At 41.1% G+C, this 23455-nt stretch overlaps 1 protein-coding gene across 6 annotated transcripts in view; it reads right to left on the bottom strand.

Annotated features, from left to right (window-relative positions):
* Positions 1–1327: 1327 nt before the first annotated feature.
* Positions 1328–23455, bottom strand: part of EOGT (EGF domain specific O-linked N-acetylglucosamine transferase) — a 36270-nt gene continuing 14142 nt past the window's right edge. For all 6 annotated transcript variants that reach the window (XM_072785442.1, XM_072785440.1, XM_072785443.1 and 3 more), the window contains 9 exons: positions 21436–21539; positions 15833–15925; positions 15410–15481; positions 14959–15045; positions 14349–14417; positions 9741–9802; positions 6497–6616; positions 4129–4231; positions 1328–3480 (listed from right to left, as the gene is read on the bottom strand). In XM_072785442.1, coding sequence (XP_072641543.1) covers positions 3334–3480; positions 4129–4231; positions 6497–6616; positions 9741–9802; positions 14349–14417; positions 14959–15045; positions 15410–15481; positions 15833–15925; positions 21436–21539 — 857 coding nt within the window. In that variant the 3' untranslated portion in view covers positions 1328–3333. The remainder of the gene's footprint in view (positions 3481–4128; positions 4232–6496; positions 6617–9740; positions 9803–14348; positions 14418–14958; positions 15046–15409; positions 15482–15832; positions 15926–21435; positions 21540–23455) is intronic.

The raw sequence follows: 23455 nt of genomic DNA, 5'->3' as shown, positions 1-23455 counted from the left end.
AGAATGGTTTTTCCATTTTTTAAAGCTTGAGTGGGGACCAACAAATAAAAGATCACATAAGGTCCACATAGCCTTTGACAATACGAAGTACCCTGTATACACCTCTCCATCGCAGAGTCTGTTTCCCAGAGAACACTTCAGGGATCCCTCTGTGGTCTGTTCAATAGCTAGAGTTCCCCTGTTTAATGTCAGATCATTACTCCTTCCTGCAATTCAACAATTCCCATTTTATCAGAACCAAAAGGCCAGAGTCTTGCCACCCGCACCCCTCCCAGATCCTGTCATCTCCTACTCCTCCATCCCTGGATCACTCCAGCTGTACTGAACTATAAAGTTCAAAATAAAAACTATAAAGTTCAAAATAAACTGAACTTTATATAAACTATAAAGTTCAAAAATTCCTTGCTTTTCCTCAAATATGTTAGGCATGCTCCTGCCTCAGGGCCTTGCATGTACTGTTTTATTTTCTTGGAATGTTCTTTGCCCAATTATCTGCCACTGTTTCCTCGGTTGCCTACTCCAAAACTTAACTCAAATGTTACATCATGGAGGAATTCCTTCAACCTCTGCTTAGGTGCACTTGACTCCACCTCACCCCAGGAATCCACATCCCTTGCTCCTGCTTTCATTGTCTCTATAGCATGTACCAGCACCTGGAACATAGTATATTTTACTTATTTATATTGTTTTGTGTCTGTCTCTTCCTCCAGAAAGCAAGCTCCATGAGGGCAAGAACATTTTTCTGTTCTTTTCACTGCTGTATTCCCAGATCCTGAAACAGTAGCCGGTACACAGTAGTTACTCGATATTTATGGAACAAGTGAGTAACACAATGGAAGACTATGGATGTGGAACCAGAAGGACTGTGACCTTTAAGGAAGTCCCTTAAACAGCATCTGATTTTTTTATATGAAAAAGGAGAATAATTTTTATGTCATTTATAAAAATTATACACTATTACATGTGAAAGCACCATATAATAAGCTGCTAAATAAATGCAAGGCATAATTTTTGCTGAAAATAAATTCATCAGTGAGCTACTCCATTTTTATCATCTATAGGGGCATCTGGGTGGCTCAGTGGTTGAGCATCTGCCTTCGGCTAAGGCTGTGATTCTGAGGTCCTGGGATCAAGTCCTGCATCAGGCCCCCCCCAGGGAGCCTGCTTCTTCCTCTGCCTATGTCTCTGCCTCTTTGTGTCTCTCATGAATAAATAAAATCTTAACAATAAAATAAATCTACCAGATTGCCAAAAAGTATGTAACCATCAGACACACACACACACACACACACACACACACACACAAACCTTAAAAATTGTTCTGGTATTCAAACAAAATATAAAAAGATTTATTCCAAAGCCATACCCAAAATGTACAAACAATGAAATGCATCTCAAGACTTAATAAAAAAAAACTCGTTACATTTAAATTTTATAACCATTTAAAGATCTTTTCCTCCCATATAAAAAGTCTGATAAAAGTTAATTCCAAAGTGTCAAATGTACTCTTGTTTATATAAAAAGCATTCTTTCTATAAATGCAAAATATTTAAATATAACAGGTGTATTATGAAATTGTCCTCAATTTCTGAAATTCTTCCTGTCTACAGAATTGCATTTCTACATACTTCTTAAGATGAGGTAAGAATATAGACATTAATAGTTTTTTCAGATACTTTCCTGGGATGTTTATACCTCTCTGACGAAAAGTGCAATGCTGCCTTTGCAATGCTTTTCAAGTGAAATCGTTTCCCAGTGGTTACTCACTACTTTGTACAAAGAGCAGCCATATCAGTCATTTAAAAATTCATATGTTGTAATTCTTTTTATGCAATTTTAACACCCAAATCAAAGCTATTACTACAGTGATTCACTACTTTCTTTACAGAGATTTTAATAAATATTCCTAAACTCTGAGGACTGTTCATAATCCTTTAAAGCAGGAGTCAGTGAACTTGTTCTGTAAAAGTCCAAAAAACAAATCGATCGGGTTTCTCAGGTTCCTTCTCTGTTGCACACACTCCCTCTCTTTCTCTTGCAATGCTAAAATGGTTTTTTTCTTTTTCAAATTCTCAGCTCTGCTAATCCTGTACTTGAAAAAACAGAAGTCATTCATCTCTAAATTAGATTTCTCAAGTGTTAATAAAATGTAAACTCCACATTTTGCAGCAAATGAAATCCATGGTTTCTGACCCCTGCATTGAAAGTTCATAAACAGTGAGAAATTAATCCTAAAGAGTCGGTCTGCATTTCAGATATCCTTTGTAATCAATGGCACTTTCTCATGGCTTCTTTTTCATTTTGAAATGGATAATTCACAGGTGTCTTCACTTTTTTTTTTTTTTCCGGTCTTTATTTTTGACAGGGGAAAACTCTCTTCATGTAGCTAATTTGAAGCCTGCAAACTCAAAGGGGAAACTCAAAGGGGAATACTTCCATGCTAAAAGAGGTAGATGCATATACACATAGGTGTATCCATGCACACTGGAAACGACCCTTTGGTACATCAGTTCAACATAAATGCTCTCCAGGACAAAGACGGAATGAGTGGAAACCAGCTAGAAGGTATCCAAAGAAGTCCTAACGGATGTTCTGATTTGCTTTTATCATATGTGGTTGCTACATTTTCGGAAAACACTATTTGCATATGAAATATGTTAGTATAAATTAATGCAGCAGCATGGTTTATACAGATTCTTGGTGCATATAACCTGGAGTTCTCTAAGCAGATACAGCAGAGAATTCTGTGGAAGTTAGTTTGGACTCTGAGAGGGTAAAACAGATGTTTATAATATTGTTTGATCTCTAACATGGAGTAGGCTACCTATAGCTTGGTACTGAGAATCATAACACTGTGTGCGTGTATGTGTTATATATTTTCCTTTCCTACCACATACACTGTTATGAACAGATTTTGGCAAATAAAAAAGCTTCTGTGAATTTACTCAAATATAACACAAACAAGTTGGAAGCCTCTAGAATTATAATCCCATGGTATCGTACAAAAGCATTTACAAATTCTAAAGCCAAGAAAGGTGAAAATTTTGGTATATCTAAGAAGCTCATATGTACTAAGTGAGCCTATGCCTTATTTTTGAACTATAAAGAGTAGTTTTCAGTGCAAAAATAGTATCTTGATAAATAGTTATGACACAAAAATCATAGGGAACAGTTAAAGACTCTAAAACACTTCAGTACTATCCTGAAGGCATGTTTTGGCATAGAAAAGGTAATTTGGGGCTAGGAAATAACAAGTTGTTTTACTGATTTAACTGGGAGTCTGGGTGGTGGAATGTTTAAACAAATAGACTTTTGCAAACAGATTCAGCACATTTATAGCTCATCACGTTTTTTCTTAAATGGCCACTTTGGGTGTTGTAATACGTGGTCTGCAGCCTGAAGGACGAGGTACATGAATTCTTCTACATCAAAAGAGTAGTTGGTAAATTTCGGATGTTCCCCCAAAGTTGGGTGGTGGCCCTGAGAAAACAAACCAAAACATAAATATGTAAGTCACTGAGGCCATGGTTTTCAGGGGTTTCAGTAAAATAAAATCATTTTACTTTGGCAAAGGCAAGTGTCCCAATAAAACTTTATTCATAAAAAGAGTGGTGGGCCAGATTTGGCCTACTGGTCTATAGTTTGCTGACCCCTCCTATATATATATATATATATTTTTTTTTTATTCATGATAGTCACACAGAGAGAGAGAGAGAGAGAGTCAGAGACACAGGCAGAGGGAGAAGCAGGCTCCATGCACCAGGAGCCCGATGTGGGACTCAATCCCGGGTCTCCAGGATCACGCCCTGGGCCAAAGGCAGGCGCCAAACCACTGCGCCACCCAGAGATCCCCCCTCCTATATATAATTTAATAGATCTTCCTAGGCCCAAATTTCCCAAAGTTGTCTTCTCAACATAAAGATATGGAGTGTTGAATTTCCCTTTTACCTCAACTTGCAAATATAAAATACAACTCATCGTTCCAGAGAAGAACAGTTTATCTTTGGAACGAAGTTTAGTGGTACTTTTTCACACTAATTAAATACTTTAAACCCATTAAAAGGCAAAATGAGGTGAAAAGGAAAACAAAAAAAGCAAAACAAGGTGAGTTTAGTCATTGAACTTTACCTTATCCTGAGGAAAGACTTTGTTCTGCCTTCGCCAAGTGATGTAGTGGACGCCTCTCAGCCTGGCCAGGTCCAAGTAACAGCGCTCATCTTCACAGTTGTACCTAAGGATGCAAGGTCACCCACACATGAGACTTGTGGCCAGGGGTTTGGCCAAACCAACACTTCTCTGGGAGATAACACATCTCTCAAGTGTGTTCCTATGAAAGGTTGCGTAACTACTACACGAGATAGATGGAGATTATTTTTTAAAGCTCCTCGTAACTAAGCTACCTTAACTTAAAAAAACCAAATGGGGGGATCCCTGGGTGGCGCAGCGGTTTGGCGCCTGCCTTTGGCCCAGGGCGTGATCCTGGAGACCCGGGATCGAGTCCCACGTCGGGCTCCCGGTGCATGGAGCCTGCTTCTCCCTCTGCCTGTGTCTCTGCCTCTCTCTCTCTCTGTCTCTATGAATAAATAAATAAAGTCTTAAAAAAAAAAAAAAACAAATGGGATCAAGGAATGGAGGGAAATGAAGTTTATCAATAGGGCTGACCGCCTGTGAACTTGATATTATCTCCTAATACGTAGTCTACACACATGGACACGGACTTGCGTGTAGAGGGGGAGGCACCACATCCAAGGGCACAAAGCTAGGGAAGTACAAATAGTTGAACCTAGGTCTGCTGAGCTCCAAGGCCTAAGGATTATCAATATATCTCTTTCCTTCCTCCCTCTCTCCCTTCCTTCCTTTGCCTCCCTCTGGGAGAAATGATGCACTGAGATAGAATCCATAATTATTTGGCTATTTCTCAAACATATGTGTATTTCAAATATTTTCGCAGAATGTTGGAAGTTCACAACTTTTTCTCTAAATCATTTCCCATTTATATACCTAGTGAAGTTGTTTTTAAAATGATACCAGAGGGACACCTGGGTGGCTCAGTGGTTGAGCATCTACTTTAGCTCAGGGCGTGATCCCTGGGTCCTGGGATCAAGTTCTGCATCAGGCTCTGCAACAGGGAGCCTGCTTCTCCCTCTGCTTATGTCTCTGCCTCTTTCTGTGTGTCTCTCATGAATAAATAAAATCTTTGAAAAAATAAAATAAAAATAAAATGATACCATAAAATCTAGGTGTTTAGACACAAAGAGAGAAATGAGGTAACAGTAACTGCTATTGGCACATCCAGAACTAAAGATGAGGCTTAGTGTCCAGTGCAGAAGTACCCAAGGGGGAGGAGGCCATGTCTCCACCACCCACCCAGTTCATGGAGCATACCAGAAAGATCGTGTTCACCTTTAAGCCTCAGTTTAGCTGTGGATGAAATTAGTGAGCTTAAGGCAAAGTGGCCAGCTTATGTTTTAGAGCTCTTTCTGAGACATATGGGTTCTTGAACTTTTTTTTTTTTTTTTAAGATTTTATTTATTTACTTGAGAGAAAGAGCAAACATATGCGTGGGGTCGGAGAAGAGGCAGAGGGAGAAGCAGACTCCCTGCTGAGCAGGAAGCCCGATGTGGGACTTGATCCTAGGACTCTGGGATGATGACCTGAGCTGAAGGTAAACGCTTAACCAACTGAGTCACCCAGGTGCCCCAAACTCTCATTTTTTAATGTGGTAGAAAACACATCAAATTTACCATCTTGTTCATTTTTAAGTGCACAGTTCAGTAGTGTTACGTGTATTCACAGGTGCAGCCAATCTCCAGAAATTCCCCATCTTGCAAAACTGTAATTCTGTTCCACACAACATGAACTCTTCTTCTTCATTTTCATCCCCACACCAAGGGCCCCTGGCAACCACCACTCTACACACTATCTCTAGGAACCGGACTACTCTGGGCACCTCACACATGCAAAATCACACAGTGTTATGTCGTTTTGTGAGTGGCTTATTTCACTTAACATAATGTCCTCAGGGTTCATCCATGTTGTAGCATGTGACAGGATTCCCTTCCTTTATAAGGCTGAACAATGCAGAGGCATGCCCATATATTCCAAGCAAATATTCCATATTTTGCTTATCCGTTCATCTGCTGATGGACATTTGGGTGGCTTCCACATTGGCTATTGTGAACACTGCTGCCATGAACACAGGTCGGCAACATACAGGCTCCCTTTTACCATAATAATGACACAGAGGGCAGAGAGACAGTCACTGTCTGAGAGGCAAACAAGAACGAGCTCTGAGGACAGAAGTCACAGACTCACATCTCCCACATCATACTGAGATGGGGGGAAAGGGGTATTTGCTTGCTGTTTCCTTTCTAGAAGCTTATATGATGTGACTTTCCTGTAGTGATTAAATATTACGCCTTTTGAAGTTCTATGACAGTCTTGGCAGGCATTAAAAGCATCATTCGCCACCTTAAAACTGTCTCCAAACACTTACAGTTCAAATACGGCAGCCCAGTCTGGAAGAAAAAGTAAGTGGGTAAGACCAGCTCCATGCATTCCAATAAATATGTCCGTGTTGTGAGTGATCCTCAGCTGATCTAAAAACCCAAGTTCCCTGTGAGCATATAGAACAACAAAAGACAGATGGGGAGAAGAGAGAAACTGTTAAGATGACTTAGCTCATGACTCATGGTCAACAATATTTATACAAGTGCCGTTCCCAATTTAAATCATATTCCACTATGACTTTTTGCCAATTTAAAGCCTGTTCCAGTAATTAATAATTATTCAACAACTTAACATTATTTCTGAGTTAGCTCACTTTGTTTTAAACTTAAATGCGGGTATTTCATTTTTTTAAGATTTTATTTTTAAGTCATCTCCGTACAACGTGGGGCTTGAACGTGAGTTCAACAGTTGAGATCAACAGCTGCAAGCTCTACCCTGCCAGGTACCCCTAAATGCATTTATTTTAAAAGGAAACTTTTAGAGCTGTCTTAAATGAAAAGCCAGCAATACAGGACAAACAAAATTGTAAAAACAAATATAATCAAAGGAAAAAGAATCAAATCTAGGAAGATCCACAGCAAGGCAAAGCTCTGAACCTGAGGCCTGCTCTTTTTCTTTATGAAAAAAAAAAGGGAAATGAGCAGGCACTAGAGAGATGTTATAATATAGGGGTATCAAGATGAAGCCTAGTTCTTTAAGATAATAAAAGGATTTTTAAAAATAAAATAAATTCTCCTTGTGTGACTGGAGTTTATTCAATGCCATCTGGGTATACCTAAAATTAGCTCAGACACCACCAGGGCATTGTCCTGCCTTTGCAACAGACTAATCCACAATTTTATGCACATGAAGATTGTAAAAGTACCATCTAAATACAAGACCCTAAAAGACATGCAAACTCTGAACAGAAAATCAATGCCAAAAAAGTCCACTGAAATGGCTGACAAGAAACACCGGAGTAAGTATAACCCTCTGAATACATTGAATGGAATTAGATCTCCCAGTCCTGCTTACCCAAAGGAAAAAAAAAAAGGCCAAGATTATTTTGGATTTAAGAAAAGAATGTGAATTCCCAGCTTCTCCCCTATTTTTTTTAAAGAGACTTTATTTATTTGAGAGAGACAGAGAGAGAGAGCACACAAACAGGAGGAAGAGCAGAGGGGGACGGAGAAGCAGACCCCATGCTGAGCACAAGGCCCAATGCTGGGCTCAATCTCATGGCCTGAGATCGTGACCTGAGCTGAAATCAAGAATCGGACACCTAACCGACTGAGCCACCCAGGCACCCCTCAGATCCCCCTCTTTAAGAGCTTCCTCTTGAAGTACAATGGAAACCCCACAACCCACACAGGGAAAGGAAGACAGGGGGCAGTATTACAGACGTCTTACACGAGGTACACGTGCCCTGGTTTCTCCAGGAATGCCAACTGATGCCAGGGGAAGGATGGGTACGTGCCCAGACAGATATAACCCTGGAGTCACCACCTGCGGACAACGTCTGAGGATAAGGAGGGAAGGCTCCATCTACTCTATCCCTCAGATTGGCAAGGTCTGAATTTATTGTCATTCCTCCTTCATCTAGGGAATCCTACATATCCTCAAAAACCAGTCAATGCCAGAGCCTTTGAGGTGCACCCCATCCCCAGATCTGTCAGCCTGACATCGGGCCTGCTTCTTCCTCCATGTCTTCCTGTGGCGATGATGGTAGCCACCACTGCACAGTGTAATTAGTAAGACAGGAATAGTTTTGCCACCCTTATAAAACTGGAGGGAGAGTGAGATGAGATAAAGCATACCAGTAAGTCTCAACAAATGGTAACCGTTCTCACGATTGCTGTTTATTTGTATTCAGTCTCTCTGGTCCTCAAGACCAGAGCCATGCCGCCCTCCGTAACTAATTCCTACTTCAAAGCCTGTGACCAGCTCATGGCAGGTACACGATAAAGACTTATTGGATAAATGAGTGGATGCATGATGAGTAAGGTGCGAACTCCTCTGCTTACAGTTAAGTTCTTTTTTTTTTTTTTTTTTGAAGTAGGCTCGATACCCAATGTGGGGCTTGAACTCACAACCCTGAGATCTAGAGTCACATGCTCTGCCAACTGAGCCAGCTACACGCCCCTCCTACTGTTAAATTCTAATCTGTCTATAATAGATACCCATATGCTGGTATATGTATACTATTTCTTTTTTTTTTCTTTTTCTTTTTTCTTTTTTTTTTACTTTTTCTTTTTTGACATAGAAACTGTTCACAGTGTTATATTTGGAGAACAAGACAATGACTGTGGGCGGGCAAGTGGAGGAAAGAAACGTTGTCTCCTTTCCTTTTGAGTTTTTTTCTAAACTGCTTGACTTTTTCAACCAGGAACAGGTATTATTTTACAGTGTTGTTGTTTTAATATCAACAGGGCTTACCTACACAAGAAATGTTAGGCATACTCAATCTTTTTAAGCCCTTTGCTTGTGTCAGAGTTTGAAAAGAAATACAGACACTTTGCAATATTTTTAGAAATCTCATATTACTCTATGACCCTCAAATTATTCCCATGTAACTAATTTTAAGCCAGGAGTTGAAACTCAGCAAACTAGCAGGACAAATGAGGCCAGGATTATCTTTTTTTTTTTTTCAAAATTCAGGATTAGTTGCCACCTTTTTTTTTTTTTTAAAGATTTATTTATTTATTATTGAGAGAGAGAGAAAGAGAGTATGACATGGGGGAGGGACAGAGGAAGAGGGGAGAGAGAATCTCAAGCAGACTCTGTGCTGAGCGTGGAGCCCAATGTGAGGCTTGATCTTAGGACCCTGAAATCATGACCTGAGCTGAAGCCAAGTCAGATGCTTTCCTGACTACACCACCCTGGCACCTCCCCACCTTAGGCCAAATTTTAAAAATTCAAAAATTTCTAATGAAAACGCAGATTAAAAAAAAGAAATATGGATTTATCACTTCTCTTGAACAATGAGGTGGTATACCAGAATACCAGACCCCACACAGGTGAAGAGCAACCACCCCTATGTGCCAAGGTCCTCACCTGTCAGGGCCCCCACCTGGTCCCTTCCCTCACTGATGCATCTGCTTGTCCGTCCCACCCCTCCCCGCCACACACACACACACACACCCGGGTCTATCAGTGTCAACAGCAACCATTTGAAAAAACCCTATTGATCCCCTATTAACTCATCCAAGCAAAAGACGACAGTGTCTGCCCAAGAGTGGGATGTTACTTACTTATATTTGTAATCGACAATCTGAACCTCAAGTGTAGATACCGTTTTCAGTGCGTTTACCAGCTAAGGGAAAAAAAAAAAAAACACAGAATTTCTTTTCCTTCCTTCTCTTTTATTTTCCTTTGAGTCTGAAAATTTCTTATTTTCATACAAAACATTTTTCAGAACTTACTTATCATTTAGGTCTACCATCTTAATCTTTAACTGAGTTCACATGCAGATTCCAACCTTCGGTCACACAACCTCCCTAAAACCCATTCCCCCCAACACCCCCTCTCTACACCAGGTTGTCACTCAGGCTGAAAGCAGACAATTCCTGCTCAGCACAGAGGCCACTAGGTGTTTGCTGCTATTACCACTACTTACTACTTATTCCCTCAAGTTTCTAACATAAATTTGCTAGGTACCTACCTTGTTCCAGACTTTACGGTAAGAGTTCTCTCCCTATCCATTATCTCACTTCAGACAACTACTTGTGCTCTCAACTTTATCCTCTGAAAACACTAAATTCTTGGCAGAAAAATGTTTTCAATAGTTCTACACAGAAAAAAAATTATTCTTTTAGCAAACAGCAACAAAGCAACAATTAACCTAGTATCAGAAATACAGCCATGGTTCTCTATGTCCATCACAATTAACCATCTTAACGCAACACTGTGGGTTGCTGCTATTCAGAAAATTTTGCTCCTTTATCCTGTTGCCCATTCTTGTACACTATAGGACTGCAACGGTAACAAAGTGTCACTTCAATTATGGGGGAAATGCCCAGTGCTTTGGGTGTTTGTCACTTAATCCTCACATGAGTCTCCCACCAAGTCAATATTATTATTACACCTATTATTTTTTAAGATTTAAAAATTTTAAATTATCTCTATGCCCAATGTGGGGCTCAAACTCACAACCCAGAGATCAAGTCATATGCTCCTCCAACTGAGCCAGCCTCAGGCATCCCCATATGTCTACTTTTTTTTTTTTTTAACATTTAATTAATTTATTTATTTGAGAGAGAGAGAGAGAGAGTGAGCCCACATGTGAGTGGGGGTGGGGGAGGTGGGTGGAGAGAATCTCAAGCAGACTCTGAGCTGAGAGCAGGGAGCCCTACATGGGGCTCAAGCTCAAGATCTGAGATCATGACCTGAGCCGAAACTAAGAGTCGGATGCTTACCTGACTGAGCCTCTCAGGTGTACTCCACCCCTACCCCCGCATATGCTTATTTTTAATGATACAATGGAGGCTTAGAGATGTTAAGGAACTTTCCCAGGATCTTGTAGCTAGCAAAGGGCAGAGCCAAAATTAAATCTAGGTCATCTGACTCCAGAACCTGTGTTTTTAGTCAGTGCCCTAAACTCACCCATTTATAAAAAGCAATAGGCAGGGACTTCCATCCCCTCCCCTCCCCTGTTACAGGGATAGTATATACACAGTCATAGAATGGAAGTTTCTCTCTCTAGACAGCCCCCAAACTCCCATGAAGATACTGCTTATGTCAAGGAGTTGAAGGAGCAAGGATAGGTTAGAATTCCGTTTTCCAGGAGTGAATTAATCCCAGTGCATGAGCCCTGGCCTTGTAATGAGATGGGCCCACATAAAAAGAATCTCTTGTTTCAGAGGGTCTCCGAGCAAACAGGCTCTTTTCTACAATTTTTAGTCACACTGTGGAAGTGGCCACAGCCCTCTGATGTGACTATCCAACCTTGAGGTTGGGCAGGATTGCAGGAAATGTCATTTTAATGAGAGCATCTGGGTTTTATTATTTATTCACGAAACAAGGTACAGTCGAAGGTGCTTTCTTCTCTGCTTGGTAGCTGCCTTTTCAAGTGATGCCAATGGGTGCTCTCTGGCTCAGAGTTCAGATCCAAATTGCCAAATCTTACCTGTGGGCAACATCGTTTGCACAATCTGTGTGACCAGATGCAAACACATCAGTGGCTGCATCACCTACTGGCACTACCCCTTTTTGCTGGACTGCTTACCAGTGGTTTGATGCTGCTCCTTGGCCTTCTTGATGGACTGGGAACCAAGGTGGGTCAGCCTCCTCTCACATTTATTTGTGTTGGAGCAGTAGAGCTCTCTGGTTAAGAAGTAGGCTCAGCCCCTGACGACCCCGGCTCACCTCCCATTATTCTGCTTACTAGCTGGGTGACTTTAAGCAAGTTTTTAAACCTCTAAACCTCAGTGTTCTTGTCTAAAACAGAGTGTAATGATAAAATATACACCTCATGGGTTTGCTGGAAGCGTTGGAGAACATGCATGGGGAACATACAGCAATACATTTGGCCCATAATTAGCACTCAATTTGTGATATCTCCACCAATATATACTATTGATATGCCTGTCCATGAGGCTTCCCATCCATCTATCTCAACACTGTATCACTTGATACATTTTTATTTTCAGGTCTTTAAAACATAGACACACACTGCTCATTTCTTCCACCCACAGCTTCCAATCAATGTCTCATTACACCATATGTTCATGTCCTCCATAATCCATATGGATCTCAAGACACTAATTACATAATTTTGATCAGCCTGTCAGGCATCCAAATTAATCTGTGTAAATCATTTTACCCATCCAAACCTGCACCCAGTCCCCTCCTACTGAGCTTTTCCCATCTTAGTTCCACTGACCTGCTCAAGCTAAAAGCCTGGGAGTTCACCTCTGATTCTCAATACCTTTCCTGACCTGACCTCACGTATACCTGCATATCCCCACAGGAAGTCTCCTAGACATGATCTCCGAGACGGATCTTGAATCCACTTACTCTGTTACCTCTGCTGTCACCGTCTTCATCTAAACTCTTACCGGGGCCACAGTGACAGCTCTAAGTGAATCCCCTGTTCCTACTGTTGCAGCCAAAGTAGTTTACAAATAAGTAAGCCAGTTCATGTCTCTGCCCATGCATTCATTTTCTACTAGCTGTTATGACAAATTTCCACAGATTCCACAGCTTACAAGAATGCAACTGACCCTTTCACTGTTCTACAGGACAGGAGTCCAACAGTGAGACAGACAGTTGTCTGCAGGGCTGTGCTTTCTGCTCCTTCTGGGGGCTCTAGGGGAGAATCAGTTTCCAGCTTCTAGAAGTCATTGCACTCCTTGACTTGGGGGTCCTTTCTCCATCCACAAAACCAGGAATGTGGCATCTTTCTGGCCCTGCTTCTATCCTCATGTCTTCCTCTTCCTCTTTCACTTTCGAGGAGGTGCTGAACTGAAATCCGGTCGGTGAGATAAATCCAGCTAAGCAAAGAGCTTCCAGGCAGAGGCAAAAGATCTCTGGTGGAGACAGCTTATGCCCAATTTGTGAATCTATTGGGCCCTCCTGGGAAATCCAGGTTAATCTGTCCATTTTCAGGCCAGTTGATGGGCAACCTGAATTTCACCTGCAACTTTATCATCCTTATGCCTGGTAAACTAACCTAGTCACAGGTTCCAGGATTAGGGATTAGGACGTGGCCATCTTTTGGGGGCCCATGATTCTGCCTACCACACCCTGCTGAAAACTTCACAGTGGCTTCCCTCACACTGGAATCCAGCCCACCCATCCTCTCACCTAGGCCTATGAGGCTAAAAAGATATGGGACCTCCTCACACCCTGCCTGACTTCTCTGACCTCTGTGGGGTCATCTTCACCTCTTCCACTGTGCTACCTTCACACTGGTGACCTCTCCGTTCCTGGAGCACCTGAGGCTCTAGACACCATAGGCCATTTACTTCCCCCCCAGAGGCAGTCTCATTGGCTGGCTTCCTCTTGACTGGGTCTCTGCCCAACAGTACCTCTAAACACCTTACCTGACTGCTTCCCCCTCCCTCCTGTATCTCCTGCCCCAACAAATGTTGTTCTACTTCCTTTGTAGCACTGCCCACTACCTGAAATCACCTCACCTAGGGACTAGCTTACTTATTTCTTGTCTGTCATACCTTGAGAGCATAAGCTCTATGAGCACAGGGACCTTACCTATCCTGTTCCCTACTGTAGCTCCAGGGCCTAAAATATGGCCCAGGACATAGCAGGTGCTTAACACACTTCTGTGCAGTCAATCATACTATTGTGAGAACATCTTCCAGCCATGCTGTTTTAGGCAGGGGCCTTGCACGGTGATCTTATTTAAGTATAATGTGTGAGTTGATGCTATCAAAATGAATTTGAAAATCCGACAGGTGAATAGTTCCTAAGACACACAATCAGGAAAAAAATGGAGACTCTTCCAACTTAGCCTCTGGAGGCCACTGTATCACCACGTATCACTGTATCCACCAGCCCTCTCTAGAAATACTCTTGCATTTCTGCTGCTAGTTTGTCCAGAGGCAGAATGTTTGGCAATCTATGGCAGTAAAGGCAGGATTCAGAGAGCTTCTGTCTCTGTTTCCACTCTGAGTTGGGGGAGATGAATGTTTATGGTGAGGTAAAGCTAGTTTGGGCAACTGGTGGTTTGCTGACTCCGAGTAGAAGTCCAATAAATGAACTGGGCATAGCCATCAAACTTTTCTAAAAGCTAATAATTTCAAATCAAGGCATTTAATGCAATGTATAAAAATATTAAATACATCAGTCACAGGAAGTTAAATTCAATATGATGATATTAAAAACACATACCAAAAACTAACCTCATTTTGGTTTAGGATTTTCCGGTATTCTGTGCTCCGTGCAAGTATGGTGACTCGGATTTTTCCGTCCTGTAGTCAAAAGGAAAAGGCAAAATCATGCTGTATATGCCTGCACAGATGAGTGAATGCTAGAACCTAAAATGTGATTCTCACAAGGGATGAAAGTCCATCAGGATACATTAAGGGAACTATTAGGTTTTGAGCCTAATTCCTCCAGAGTTCTCTCAGGAAATAAAAATGCATCCACTTTAGCCACAGAAGACAAAACCTATTTACTACACTTGTTTGGTTGGCTGGGTGGAATTTTTGGCTGGGGTTTGTGGGTTGAGGAGGAGATTGAGGGGAGAACAAGGAGACGTGAGGAAAGACAGGGAAAGGGAAAAGGAGAAAAAAATAGCACAGATTTCCACTGTCCCTTAGTTTATTTGTCGTAGGTTGGTGATATCTGATTCGGATCACTTCAGGTGAGAAACTGTTAACCCAGAAAACACTCGTAACCCAGAAATCGTAAGTTTTCAAGTCTTCAGATTCTTTTTCTGAAAAGGTGGCACTGATTTTTATTGAGGGTGAGAAGTCAGGCCTGCATCAGAACCCATAAGGGACTTCCTACCTTGGGTCCCTCCTGTGTGATGTTCAGTCTGTGTAGCACATGCTGGGAAAAAGCTCTGAATAATCCAGTGTTTTGACAGCCAGATATCTAACATGAAAACAACAGTTCATATTACAGTGAATAATTGTGCATTACTATTTAAGATGTTCTCAAGTTATATATACACGTTCTTTTAAAACCTATCAAGAACAGGGATGCCTGGATGGCTCAGTCAGTTAAGTGGCTGACTCTTGATTTTGTTTGAAGTCATGATGACACAGTCCGAGGATCGAGCCCCGAGTCCAGCTCCACGTTCAATGGGAGTCTGCTTGAGGATTTTCTCTCCCTTTTCCTTTGCCCCTCCCCACCAATTGTGTGCTCTCTCTTTTTCTGACTAAAATAAATAAATCTTAAAAAAAAAACTATCAAAAATAAATGTACAAATATGAATATGAACAACAGACATGCTTACCAAAGGGGTGTTATAGAACAACCCGTATCGCATCCGGGGGAGTAAGGAAAAAACAGCTTCTTTAAAACATACCTAAGAATGAAGGTATTGTATGAGGTAAGAGGACCCAACTTCCACCACATCAAAATAGTACTTATAATTACAGAGAATAAATTTTAATTAATCTCTTTTTCGCATTGAAATATTTTCAAGAGCAAACTATTTCACTCAAGTGAAATTCATAATTTTGGAAAATCTAAAGGAAAAAAGTTTTTTTAACGCTACATGGTTAATAATTAAGAACGATTCAGTTATAAAAAAAGAAACTACCGAGTCACAAATCAATGGTAATAGCTAACAGAAACTCATATTAAATATTCATTTGATGAGTGAGTCATTTGTAATGATTGTTATTTACAGACATTTCAGGAAAGTTTCCAGTACCCTTTTGGAATCGTAAGTTTTCAAATGTATAACATCATAGTCAGTAAATGCTTTCCATGTGTCAGAGAACAGGTCACCATATCCATAGGAGCTCTGAAAGTGGAAACAAAATAGGTTAGGGCGACAAAAGGCTACAACGTGGCTTGTTAAAAGTGCAACAAAATATCTGAACCAGCTTGACAGTATTAAAAACTAATGATCCTAAACAAGCTCATAAAATTCATAGAAGAAAAACAGATTTTCATCTTAGGCCTGAACAAGTACCTAATTTGATGTAATGCCATCAGAAATAATCACCACGATTATAATCTTAGTGTGTTAAAAACATTTTGGTTTTCTACCCCATCCCTTTCTACACTCACGTCTCCGAATAGCAGTTAGTGTGGGGTTTTTTCCCCTGTGACTCTTCCAACCAAATCACAGACATACAGCATATACAGACACCAACCATCTGTACACACTTGGGTATTCATGGTGAGCAAAAATTATCAGGGTAAATGGGATATACTTTTGAAAAGAAATCTCAAAGTAAAAATATCCCTTGAAAGTTCTAACACTAAAATATGGAACATTATCCTATGAAATGATCTATTGACTAAAGAATAACATGTGATAATTCCTCATTAACATTAATAATAATTAGGAGCGCCTGGGTGGCTCAGTGTTGAGCATCTGCCTTTGGCTCAGGATGTGATCCCAGGATCCTGGGATCGAGTTCCACATCGGGCTCCCCACGGGGAGCCTGCTTTTCTCTCTGCCTATGTCTCTGCTTCTCTGTGTCTCTCATGAAAAAATAAATAAAATCTTTTAAAAATTATTATTATTAATAATAATAATAGTATCTTGCATATTTCCTATATCCCAAGCACTTAAAAATCATTAACACCCCACAAATTTAATGAGTTAGGTGATATCATTACCCCAGTTTTACAGATGAGGAAACTGAGAAATAAATTTAGGTAATTTGCATAAATGGTAGTGCTGGTGTGTTTGCAGAATTCAGATTAAATTCAGTCTGTTTGCTTCCAGACTCCAAGCTCTTAATCTCTGTATGGCAATTTGCCTCACAGCAGGAAGTAGTTCTTTCTAGTACATTTACTGAATGCATTTCATTTTTGAAAAGTAGAAATTAATTATGTGCTCCATCAGCTAAAGGAAAGAGATCAATTTATTTAAAAATGGTATAACTTAAATTGAAAACTTCAGTCAAAATAAATAAGAACTATGTATTGTGGGATGACATTCAAGGTCCACAGTGGGTTATACATTATGTTCATGTCTTTTTTATCATTATAGCATTCTTTTTTTCAGATTTTGAAATTTTTATGTTACACATATTAGAGTTATTTCAAAGTTATTGAGAACTGTTAGATGTAGTGATAAAATTTTTTTTTTCCTTCGATGTTTCTCCATTCCCATTCTAATAAAGGCCTTCTCAACACCATCAAAAATGAAATGTCCCTATTCTGGTTCAATAATAAATAAAGGGCAATTAAAAGAAGTGATTCTAGATGATTTCTTGAGATAAAATACCTCAGATAAAATAAGATACCTTTGAAAGGAAAAATTAATAATAAAATACAGCAATCCTGACTGATCCCTTTCCAGGGAAATCATGTATTATTCAGTAACCACCAGCTCCGGAAGCTTCTTATCTACACCCCTCAACTTCAAATTATCTGCCACAGGGGAAGGACGGACTTCTTTCTAGTCTCATGTTGAAGAATATTTGGATATTCTTAAAGATGTCATAAAACTTCCTCCTGTGTATGTCTCCAACTTAAACACGCATCTAACCTATGACTCAGAAATTCTCCTTCCAGGAATGCATCCTACAGAAATGCTGGGAAGAGGTCATAAAGACATATGTCTGTGGAAAGAATGTCACTGCATTTCCATAAATAGCACAAAAATGGAAACTAAGTATGATTGGGGTGAGGGCCTGGAGATCATACACATACCCTGGCACATATCAAATACCAGAACCTCCGTAACATCCACCAAATTGAACACCATGTAACCACTGAAAACAATTAAGAACCCTACATGTACCCACTTGGAAAGATGGCCCCTGATATAATATTAAGTTCACAAATATGAGAGCATATTTTCTGTAAGGATCTAATAGAAACATTCCCTGACACAAATTGTATTATATCCTTATATAAATCCTTACATAAACTTTGGATAAGCATGTATTTATATTTGCTAAAGTCTTGCAAAAGATTCATACATGGTAACTGTAGTTAGTTACCTTTGAGTGAAATGGGGAAGAAAAGAAGGTAAGGAGACCTTTTTCTTTTTCTTTCTTTCTTTTTTTTTCTTTTTTACATCCCCATGACTTACTTATTTTATAATTGGATATCTGTACTTCTTGATTCCCTTCATCCATCCTGTCCAACTTCCAACCTCCTCCTCTCTAGGGACAGGAGACTTGTCTTAACTTTACATACTTCTGTGTTGTTTGAACCCATTACAAACAGGTGTTATTTGCAAAATTAAAAATAATAATAATGAAGCTATACTACCACTCAGCACAAGGAAATGTGGAAAGCCTGCAGTAAGTTCCCTTTTATTCATTCTGCTGAGTGAGAGCAACCTTGCTGTGGCCAGAAATGCATCTGCAGGACTGTCCCTCTGTGCATCTCTGGGGGCTGGTGGCCTTGCCCAGCTCACCAAGGAAGCCATGTGCCTGAGGAGAGGCCAAAATGCTAAGACTGGAGAGGATGAGAGGGAAGGCCCACTATGTTTCCTTGAGAGGACTGTTTATAAAATGTCACTAAGATGTGGACAGTGACCACAGCCACCGCTTGTTCTTCTCCCAGGCACGCTGCTCAACCCTGGCTTGGAGGCTACAGCATTCACGGGGGGGAGGTTTGCATCACTATCTTCCTAGGGGCTGCAGTGTCACTTCATCCAAAGCCTTACCAGCAAGAGAAAAAAGTGAAGCCACACGACACCTTAATGCTGTCCTCATCCAACCTACCGTGTCCTGTGGGCCTCAATTCTGGAGCTACTTGGCAGACTTACTTGTCCCAAGAACCTGACTGAGCATCTAGTAAAGACCTCTGTGCCCAAGTACACAGGTTTGAAGGGTCTGCACAGAGAATACCAAAGGAGGGACGTAATAGCAGGGTGGCAACTGTGCGTGGCTAAATCTGGCCTGTCTGTGCCTGCCTAGCATGGTCAGACTGCCCTAACATCATGCACTCAGTTAACTGAGTAACCTGGGACTTCACGGTGGCTGGACGTGTGATCTATGCCCTCCCAGCAGGTGCAGAGAAGGGGAGGGTTGTATAAGTTGGCTCAGTTTAACTCAATCTGCTTGAGGAAGACATGGCAAAACATGCAACAAGAGATAAGGAAGCTTCTGGAAAAGTGTCTAAAAAGCTTTCCATCAACTTAATCTGATCTGCAGGGAACTAGAGGGAGGGGACAGAGCACAGTGGTTTCAGGGCACAGGACTGGGGCCTGGCTGCCTGACTTGGAGCCCTTACGGTATCCTCTCAGAACACCTGCCTGTGGCTCAGCCTCAGCTTCCTCAAATAAAAACCCTACTTCACAGAGCGCTGTAAGCATTAAATGAGATAACACCAGTTATCTCAACCATTCCGAGTTAATCATTCAGTGCTTCTGATAGCTAGTGATGGCAGCCTGGAAGCATTTCTACAGAGAGAGGAGGAGAAAGGAAATGCTGTGCCCTCTGCTCAAAAAACATTTTCAAGAATGGAAACTATGTTGGTAGCCACATTGGCCCATGAGAGGGAAATATAAATCCTTGCAAAGAAAAAAAATCAAAAGAGAACGTTAACAGGCCAAGAATTATTAACCAGTTCTCATGGGACTTTGGGTCCATGGAGCTGTGATAAAGAAAACCTTTCTATGCAGCTCTACTATGAGCCTCCTGTCTGCGAAAAAAAAGACACTGATGAAGCCATTTCCCCTTCTGCACAAGAAGGTGACCCTCAGATAACTGGCTCTCATTTCCTGTTCTCCGGAAATAAAGACGACACGTGTCAACTGTCTTTTTAGGTAAAACACTACTTGTGATTTATTTTAATATTTTATATATTTATCTGACACAGAGAGAGCACACATGGCAGGCAGAAGGAGAAGCAGGCTCCCAGCTGAGCAAGGAGCCCGATGTGGGACTCGATCCCAAGACCCGGGAATCATAACCTGAGCCAAAAGCAGATGCTTAACCAGCTGAACCACTGAGGTGCCCCACTACTTGTGATTTAAAAAGAGGCTTGATGGGTACGTTGCATCTGGACTGGGGAAAGGTACAATGACTTTTGGAACTTGCAATATGGTATGGGGATCCTGGGGCCTCGGCCAGTTTGGCTGGTGTGCAGGAGATATTGGTCCCTGTGGGGCATGAGATGCCGGTACCTGCCCCAGGTGGTTCCCAGCCCCTCACATCTGAGCTGTGCTCTTCAGAGGAAATGCCTGAAGCTGCCCTGCCAGCAAGCTGTGGTCCCCCTGCAAGAACGATAGGCCAAGCAACTTGTGAGTTGGTATGTCTAGCTGAACTTTAGATGATCTCTAGTGGCTGTTCCAACTTTACAGTTGAGGCAGCCTGCCACGTACATCATAAACCACTTGTTCTCCCTATCATTGTCATTGTCACAGTCAACATACAAAGTACATGTGCTATGTGCCAGCACTATGACTGGTTATAAACTCTACGGTTTGTCCTCAAGAAGACACTGATCTAGATACCAGAATTGTCCCATTTCACAATTGAGGAAATTGGGGCAACTTTAGGAGTTACCTTGGCAGGTGGAGCAGGATATGGGAAGAAGCAGGGAAAAGGGCAGCAAAGAAAAAAAAAAAGAGAACAGTCTGTGCTAAAAACAACTAAGCAAACAGCAGGTATAATTCAGGACATACATGTCTTTATGCTTATGCCTAAGACTCACCCTTGTTAGTGAGCTGATACACACAGCATTGTCACCGAGCAAGTAGCAAAGGGGAGCTCTACAATCAAGCAAAGGTGAATGGCAATTACAGGAAGCCACACTGTAAAACAGAGGCAAGCTCTCCCCATGGGGGTCAGGTGGGTGGTCAGAGAGGGTAAGCAAATGAAGCCTTCACACGTGTGTCTCAGAACACTGAGCATAGGTCTCTGGACCTCTGCCTTCCCAAAGGGGAAAAGTAATCTTCCACTGTTTCATTCTAAAATTCAAAAAACAGGGGTGCCTCGGTGGTTCAGTTAAACATCTGCTTTTGGCTCAGGTCACCATCCCTGGTCCTGGGATCAAGCTCCGCATAACATGGGGCTCCCCGCTCAGCAGGGAGCTTGCTTCTCCTTCCCCTTCTGCCGCTCCCCCCACTTGTGCTCTCTCGCTCTCTCTCAAATAAATAAATACAAATCTTTTTAAAAATTCAAAGAACAAAGTTATATACAGGCAAAGGTACCTGCCTATAAGTATGCGGACATGTACATGCAGATATATGTTCACACCCATCTGCACATTTATGTAGATGTGTATATATTCCAATGCGGGTGTCATAGAAAATTCCATTTCACCACATCAGAGCTACACAGTTACTGAGCCAGGCAAAGAAAAAGCTGAAGCAGAGAGCGCATTCTTACTTACGGTGTCCCACATCACGATGTATACATCTGTGCTGAATGAATTATTAACGTGCTGCGTAATATAAAGATTGACAAAATCACAGAAGTGGTGATACATGTTAACGCCTAGTATTGGAAAAAAAAACTATATTAATTAACCCCAAAGAGCAAAGGATTCAACAATTTTTATTCTACCCCAGCTATTTACAGGGTGATAGACTTTAAGCTGAAAATAATTGGGAGAAAAAAATAAGAGTTTTTCCATACACAAAAGGATCTGTATTCAGGTAGTCCTCAATTAAGAGTATGTTCAAAAATTCACTGTAAAATTGGCTATTTAGAAATCAGGAATGCAGGGGGGCCTGGGTGGCTCAGTCACTTAAGCATCTGTCTTTGGCTTAAGAAATGATCCCAGGGTCCTGGCATGGAGTCCCTCATCGGGCTCTCTGCTCAGTGGGGAGTCTGCTTCTCTCTCCTTCTGCCCCCCCTTGCTTGTGGCTCTCCCTCTCTCTCTAATAAATAAAATCTTTAAAAAAATAAAAAGACCCGCAGCCCTGTATAACTTGAAGGTGTATACAGCATAATGACCTGACTTACAGACCTGCTTTTTCGCATATACACTAAGCAACAAGTGATCAGTAAATTACAACAACAACTAAAATAACAGAAGTTTATTTAGCTCAAAATGGAGAACTATAAGACCATTAATGCTGATTTTATTTTTTATGATCACTTATTTTTAAAAATCAATTAAGCAATATCTATTTATCATAGAAGTATTGACACTGATGGCCCTATTAACATTTTGGTATTTTTCATTCCTGTCTTTTGTTTTCCATTTTTTCACCACTGTTTACAGCATTGCTTCTAAGGAAAATATTAGCCAAGTATCATTTAAAAGGGCTCAGTGTCTCATGTTCTAATTGAAAGAGCACGAACCTTGGAATCAGAAGCACCGGGCTGAATCCAGCTCAGCCATTCATGAGCAACATTCTCAGATGAGTTGGTAAAGTGCTTAAGCTTTAGCTTCTCTACCGGAAAGAGGCAATCCTTAACTTAGGTGCCAGCTTTGTTAGGAGACATCCAAAGATCATGTACTGCACCTAAAAGCACCCGGCCCCGTGCATGGCACACAGTGAAACCATAATGAAGACGACCTGGATCCTGCTGGCTCAAACAGGGGCAAGGGGAGTGTGGGTGCAACTATTTCTAAGTTGGTAAGTCCGTCAGTCTAAAGAAACCAAACATGCACTCTTTTGACCTAAGTATGCAGGACCCAGCGTCCAACCTGGCAATATGTATATCTAAGTGGCATGAAATTTCAAGAACTGACAATGTGAAACATGTACTTGAAAGACAGAAAATGTTGACTGAATGAAAAACAGTGACTCTCAAAAGCAGAAATCACAACATATTCTGACTTCACTCCCACAGTGAGTAAGAATGTTCTACGCCTGAAAATAAGAGTAAAACATTCTCAGTTTCTGTAAGTCAGGTCATTATGCTGTATACACCTTCAAGTTATACAGGGCTGCAGGTCAATTACACCTCAGTGGAACAGAAAGAAAAAAGGGAAGAAAATTCTTTTTAGACTGGTATCTCAGATGAATATTTGGAGACACTCCTTTAATCATTCAGAACCATTTGGCAAAGAGCATATTTTCAAATTCATGAGAAAAAGAAAGTTCTGTGACAACACATCCTTATTTCAGGGTGAGCACACTCTCTCATGTGTCATCCAGCAAGTTCGTAACGTGGACTGAGGAACGCAGCCCAGACTGGTGCTCAGTGGTACAAGGATTTTTCAAGGAGGGAGAAAATGCAGGTTCCGTGCTCAAGAAATGTGCCCCTAAATAAGTCTGTGTTCTGTTAAACCTCATTCTCTCATGGTTAAGAGTCAATGTGGAAAGGGAAACGGGATGAGGGTGTAAGAAGAAAAAAGTAGAATTTCGAATAAAGGAAAGAAACAGCCCAGGTCTACACTCACCTATTATTCCCATTTTACATACTTAGCTGCTTGAGTACCACAACCCATTTAACAA

This window comes from Canis lupus, chromosome 19, assembly GCF_048164855.1.
Source record: "Canis lupus baileyi chromosome 19, mCanLup2.hap1, whole genome shotgun sequence".
Taxonomy (NCBI): domain Eukaryota; kingdom Metazoa; phylum Chordata; class Mammalia; order Carnivora; family Canidae; genus Canis; species Canis lupus.
Note: the sequence above shows the minus strand (reverse complement) of the source record. Positions and strands in the feature narration are given on the sequence as shown.